Genomic DNA, 6,605 nt, shown 5'->3' with positions numbered 1-6,605 from the left:
GGGAAGCACCACCTAAATGTTCATTTAAATTGATATTAAAATGCCACGTATATCTTCCAAGGCTCTTTCCCATGTCGAAAGGAATCTTTTCTCATGGATAAAATTTTGATAGAGAATAGAAAGATGACATACTTAATAGAAATAATAGAGCTATCTTTTAAAAATATGGAATGCTACATTTTCTGATTCTTTTGCTAAAACTATCATTTTTAAAAAGACTCCTTTATCTCTGCAGTAAGCATAATGCCAGAATGACCTTCAAGATTTCCTGCCTGAACCCTTGGGTATGGTAATATATCACATCTAGGTTAAATTACATGTTATAAGGGATTTCAAAAATTTAATTATGGTTATTAATCAGTTAACTTTGAGCCATATTTGAAGTCTAATTTAATCCCATAAGTTCTTTAAAAACAGATAATTTTCCCTGGCTGATAAGAGAAGAGGGATTATAGAAATTCAGAGTGCAGTCAGGAAAAATTACATGCACGATTGGTGTGTTTGAAGACGGAGGGTTAAATTCAGGGACTTCAACCTGCTGAGAATGACCCCTAGCTGAAAGCGAGCGAGGAAATCAGGGCCTCAGTCCTAGAATTACAGGAACTGAATTTTGACAATAATCTGAATGAACCAGAAAGCAATTCTTCCCTAGAACCTGCAGATTAAAGCCCAGCTCAATATATCTTGGATTTTGACCTCACTGATGACAGAAACTTTGGCCAACCAGTGCAAAGAGTTGACTCTTTGGAACAGACTCTGATGCTGGGAGGGATTGGGGGCAGGAGGAGAAGGGGATGCCAGAGGATGAGATGGCATCGCTGACTTGATGGACATGAGTTTGGGTGAACTCAGGGAGTTGGTGATAGACAGGGAGGCCTGGCATGCTGCAATTCATGGGGTCACAAAGGGTTGAACACGACTGAGCGACTGAACTGAACTGTTGGCAGAAACTTACTCAAACTCCTGACAAGAAACACTGTGAGATAGTAAATGGGTGCTATTTTAGGATATTACTTCGTGGTAATCTGTTACACAGTAATAGACACATAAAATAATCAAAATAAATACTCTGTTGCTAGATTCATTATCTAAAAGTTGAGTTTCATTTATTAGCTAAATTTAGATTAAATTTAGCATCTAGATTTGTTATCAATATAATTGAACTGTAGCAAAGAATACTAAGTTAAAGGTGTTAGGATTCTCATTGCAGTTCTCTTTAAAACAGTTGAAGTCTTTTAGAAAAAAAATTAAAATAAATTCCTATATAATCTATACACACAAACACACACACACACACATAATCCAATTGTATTAATGTGATGTGCTGATTGGACTGCAAGGAGATCAAAACAGTCCATCATAAAGGAAATCAACCCTGAATATTCATTGGAAGGACTGATGCTGCAGCTTAAATACTTTGGCCAACTAATGCAAAAAGCCAACTCATTGGAAAATACCCTGATGCTGGGAAAGATTGAGGGCAGGACAGAAAGGGGATGACAGCAGATGAGATGGTTGGATGGCATCATTGACTCACTGAACATGAGTATGAGCAAAGTCGGGGAGATAGTGAAAGGCAGGGAAGCCAGGTGTGCTGCAGTCCATGGGGTCACAAAGAGTTGCACACAACTTAGTGACTGAACAACAACAAAAATACGATAAGGTCAGCATGGACATTAAATAAGCAACATATATTTGTAAAAGACATAGTTAGATGGTAATAAAATATAAATACAAAACTGTGAGTTAATGATTTAACAATATGAGAAAATCAGTCATATTTGTCAATAAGTTAAAACATTATTTAATAAGACATTGTCAGAATGGCAAATTAATGATAGATTTGATGGAATAGAAAGAGTGAATCAGAGACTACTAGAACTCTTGAATGCCAGAATGTTTCTGTTTATAAACTGAGGTAGGAAGGTTACATAACAATTTAAAAAAAATGTATTTCCTTTCCTCTCTTTTTTATCACTGTTGACTTGAATGCTTTTGTACATTCTTCCAGCTCATGCAAAATAATAAATGAATAAAGAAACTAACCTACACACCAGAGTATGATTCCCTGATTCCCTGACACTGGTGATTGCTGGATGCCATATTTCCCTTCCTCCAGACTAAATGAGACTGAATCTACAGGAAAGGGAGACAGAGAGCATTATGGAAGAGGAATAAGGAACATGATTGGAACAATGGGATAGAGAAGCTCACTTGATGTGACATTTTGAGTGAACAGACAACATGAAGGCAATAGATGATTTTTTAAAAATGTAAATTAATAGATTAAAAAAAAAGAATCACAGACAAGAGAATGGCAGTTATAGCAGGAGTCTGGACTCAGAGAACCCTGAACTGTTAATAATTTTCTAGTTTATCCTAAGGCACAAGGATCTTTATTATTAACTTGATTTTATAAAAACAACACAAGATACATTCTTTATTTTCTATAAATAAGTGAGCCTGATTGAACCCCAGTGCCTGATTCATTTTCTCTAAAGTGACAAATGCAATTTTAATATGCAATATATAAAACAACTAAACTCTGCTTAGCATTCTTTTGCGTTAAACAGCACGTGGGAAATGAACATTCACTGGAAAATCTGTTTTGAATAGCAGAAATGATAGGCAAAAATACTATGTTTGTTTCCTTGGCAGGAAAAATAAGATGAGGACCTTTATATAGTTTTAGGTCAATAATTAGATATTATTAGATGACCACTAACCTTAGAAAGTTGTAAGAAAATGGTCTAGTCAGCTACAGAGCATGAGTGTTATAGATGTAGGATCAGAGCTAAATTATTGAGGAAAATAGAGATGTTGCTAGGCCCAATGTGTGAACACCCCCTCTTCCTTTCATCTTAACACAGGTCTCTATCACTCTATCTTCCCATTCATCAGTCTTGCCATCTTACCTGAAACAGAAACTATTTATGTTTAAGGCAGAGGAAGTTAACAACAACAACAAATCATTTGGAATATACACATGTTATAGATAATGAGTACATATTTGGAGGTATAAATACTTTAAGGTAATTAGAGTATATAATACAGATCTTATATTTTCTTCCCTCACCAAAAAACTAAACAAAACAAACAGTTCCATTCTTTTATTTGGGCTTTGTGCCTAGTCCTGGAAATGGTGAGCTCTTGATGTATACTGACTGTTGACATCCTGGGAGCTCTGAGAAGAAAGGGTTTCAAATTTCCCTATGTAGATTTTCACTTAATCTCTTTGTACATTCTGTTGTGCATTTTAACACTGCCCTCCACAGTGATATCAGGAACACTTTTTTTCATTTTTTAAAAAATAATAAACCTCCCATTTTTGGTGGGATGGAATAGACGAAGTGTCATCTGACTAGCAGAAAGGAACCTGGGGAAGTAATCTTTATGTAATTCAATGTATGTTTCATGCCTACTTTTTGTGGAACCTGATGGTCTTACTAATCTCTTTTCTCAGATGGTTGTAACTTCTACTCTGCTAAGTTACTTAGTTACCTACCACTTAAATCTATGTTTCAAACAACACGTGAAAATATTTTACCAACTGGTATTTCCTGTCTGGTTCTTTCTGCCATGTGCTTTGACACATAATTTTATGATTTTTGTTCTTATTTTAATGGGAATTTATAAGGAAAGGGAATATATTTTTAAGGGTAGCTCAGCACGTTTAACAGAAATTTCTATTTTTTAAATATATGTTTATTAGTTTTGTTTCATATAATGACATATCAAGAAATCCAAAGGGAATAGAATGTCATAACACAGATGACTTATTTACTGTAGCAGATGTGATTAATAAAAACTGTGAAGGATTAGCCTTGAAATTCTCAGAATCTAAAAAAAAATGATGTATATAGAAAGATGCTAGAGTTCATTGCAGAATTCACAAGTTTCCATTTCCACACTGATCTTTTTCTCAAGATAAATAATATAAACTTCTGGGTACAATGAAAGTAAGACAAATTTAGTACTTGTAATAAAATTATTAACTTATAATAGAAATAGAAGTTCCAAATAAACAAAAATACTCTTATTGAATTTTCTATATGGATAAAAATACAAATAAGAAATCAGACGAATCAGAAAATTTCTTAATGACTATGTAATTAGAGACTTCAGTGATAATGAATGGTGAAAGATGGTATCCATCTCCACTGGATACATTTGATTTTCATCCAAATATCTCAGTCTTTCTTTATTTTATTTTTTACTTTACAGTATTGTATTGGTTTTGCCATACATCTAAATGAATCCGCCATGAGTGTACACGTGTTCCCCATCCTGAACCGCCCTCCCACCTCCCTCCCAATACCATCCCTCTGGGTCATCCCAGTGCACCAGCCCCAAGCATCCTGTATCCTGCCCTACTTTCTATTTGTCTTAAAACTCACTAAAATAATTCATATATGTGGTATAACTGTTTCAAAGCCTAAATACCCTCCTCTGGGTTATAATGTTTTTAGTCAATTAACTCTTATTTATGAATTCCCTACCATTGACTACATGTACACATTTCTTTAAAGCTCACTTAAACACATCTTCCTTAGTTTACAGCTTCTATGCTATAGTCATAATAAAGTAATATTTAAACATACTATTATAATTGGTATGATTCAAGAGAAAACTTAATAGATCCCTCAAAATGGAAGAAATAATTTTAATAGCAATTTTTTTAATAGAAAGAGGATATTATGAGGTCAGCCCTGACAGTCAGAACCTACCTAAAGGAAAAATACTACAAAAGGGTGAATTTTCTCATAATGTTCTGTCACTTTTCTAGAATAATTAGGCAAATATACCAAAAAAAAAAAATTGAACTATAACCCAAGAAAAAGAAGAGAGGTTTCCTAGATTAAAGATTTTGTCTTTATAATATGTGTATGCTATTATTATTTGAACCTGGTGATTTATGCTGAAGTCAGTAAGAACAACCAAGTTGAAGGTCCATGATCAGACATTTGATCACAGTATCTAAGAAATAAACTCTTTGAGGTAAAAATATATCAGGCTGTAGATAAAAGCATATAGTGTAATGTTAAACAGAGAAATTCAGAAGTCAATGCAAGGGAGGAAAACAGTAGATCAAAACCACAGCGTTATTATATAGATAAGAGAGGCAGAGACAGCAGTGAATAACTAAGACCATGATCTTACATGACTGTGTGTACCTGATGCTGTTGGTTCTACAAATATTTGACTCAATACTAATTAGCCTGTGTGGGCACTTTGCCCATTTTACTAAAGGAAGTAATCTTCACGCTCTGAGTTAGGATTATATTAACTCCACAATAAGAGGATATTATTGTCTATGAGCTTTTTTTAGATCAATCCAAAATATGAAGAAAACTTTGAAACTTCCATTCATCTTTTGCCATCTGAGACCAACTTCTTGCTCCATAACATCCTCATGGCATTTTTCACTTCTGCATTCCTCAGTGTATAAATCAGAGGGTTGATCAAAGGTGTTCCAAGTGTGTAAAACAGAGCTATCATCTTATCCATGGAAAAGGTGGTTGCAGGGCGAGTGTATATAAATATGCAAGGACCAAAGAACAAGATGACCACAGTGATGTGGGAGATACAGGTGGAGAGGGCTTTTTTCCTCCCCTCAGCACTGTGGTTTCTCAGAGAATGCAAGATGATAGCATAGGAGAACATCAGCATAACAAAACTCACTGTACAGATGGCCCCGCTGTTGGACACCAAGAGTAGGTTGGTCACATAGGTGTCTGTACAGGCAAGTTGTAACAAAGGCTGCAAGTCACATAGATAATGATCAATCACATTGGGACCACAGAAAGGTAAACTCAGGGCAAGAAAAATCTGAGCTGAAGAATGCACACAAGATCCCACCCAGGCCACAGCCACCAACACACCACAGACTTGATAACTCATGATGGTCGTGTAGTGCAGGGGCTTACAGATGGCCACATAGCGGTCAACAGCCATGAGGACAAGGATGAAGATCTCCAGGCAGCCAAAGAAATGGAAGGAAAAAACTTGGACTATGCACTCACTGAAAGAGATAGTGGCATTCTTCAAAAGGGAATCTGCAATCATCCTAGGGGCTATGCATGTAGAGAAGCAGGTATCAGACAAAGATAAATGGAAAAGGAAGAAATACATTGGACTCCCAAGTGCCTTGCTGGTCTTGATCGTGGTAATAATCAGAAAGTTCCCCAACAAGGTCCCCAAATAGAAAATCAAGAAAGTGGTAAACACTATTTTCTTCCTAACAGGATCTTGTGTCAATCCAAGCAGAATAAACTCAGTCACATTATTATTCAGCTGCATGATCTTATCAATGCAGAGAAGGGGTGAGTGTTAAATGCTTTATCTGCAAAATATAGAAAAGAATTAATTCATGGTGTGATGTGTGATCTTTTGGAATATTTTAAGTGAGATAAATATCCTTCATCATGGACATTCTAGTTGTGGCTTCTTAACAAGGCACCTCAACACTTAATTTGTAATGAAAACTTCATAGGGTCATTATGAGTCCCTTGTAAGACTGTGAAAAGTAAACTTTATTATAGCACTCTTCAAATATAACCATTTGTGTATTTTACATGATTCTCATTAATTTTGCCTAATAAATA

General features: G+C 35.2%; 1 protein-coding gene across 1 annotated transcript; it reads right to left on the bottom strand.

The window, feature by feature from the left end:
• Positions 1-5,367: 5,367 nt before the first annotated feature.
• Positions 5,368-6,300, bottom strand: LOC101113787 (olfactory receptor 4C16-like). The gene has a single exon (XM_004015954.2). It carries the CDS (start codon positions 6,298-6,300, stop codon positions 5,368-5,370), a length of 933 nt encoding a protein of 310 aa, XP_004016003.2.
• Positions 6,301-6,605: the final 305 nt, after the last annotated feature.

This window comes from Ovis aries, chromosome 15, assembly GCF_016772045.2.
Source record: "Ovis aries strain OAR_USU_Benz2616 breed Rambouillet chromosome 15, ARS-UI_Ramb_v3.0, whole genome shotgun sequence".
In the NCBI taxonomy this organism is placed as follows: domain Eukaryota; kingdom Metazoa; phylum Chordata; class Mammalia; order Artiodactyla; family Bovidae; genus Ovis; species Ovis aries.
The sequence above is the reverse complement of the archived record's forward strand: the minus strand, read 5'-3'. Positions and strand labels throughout refer to the sequence as shown.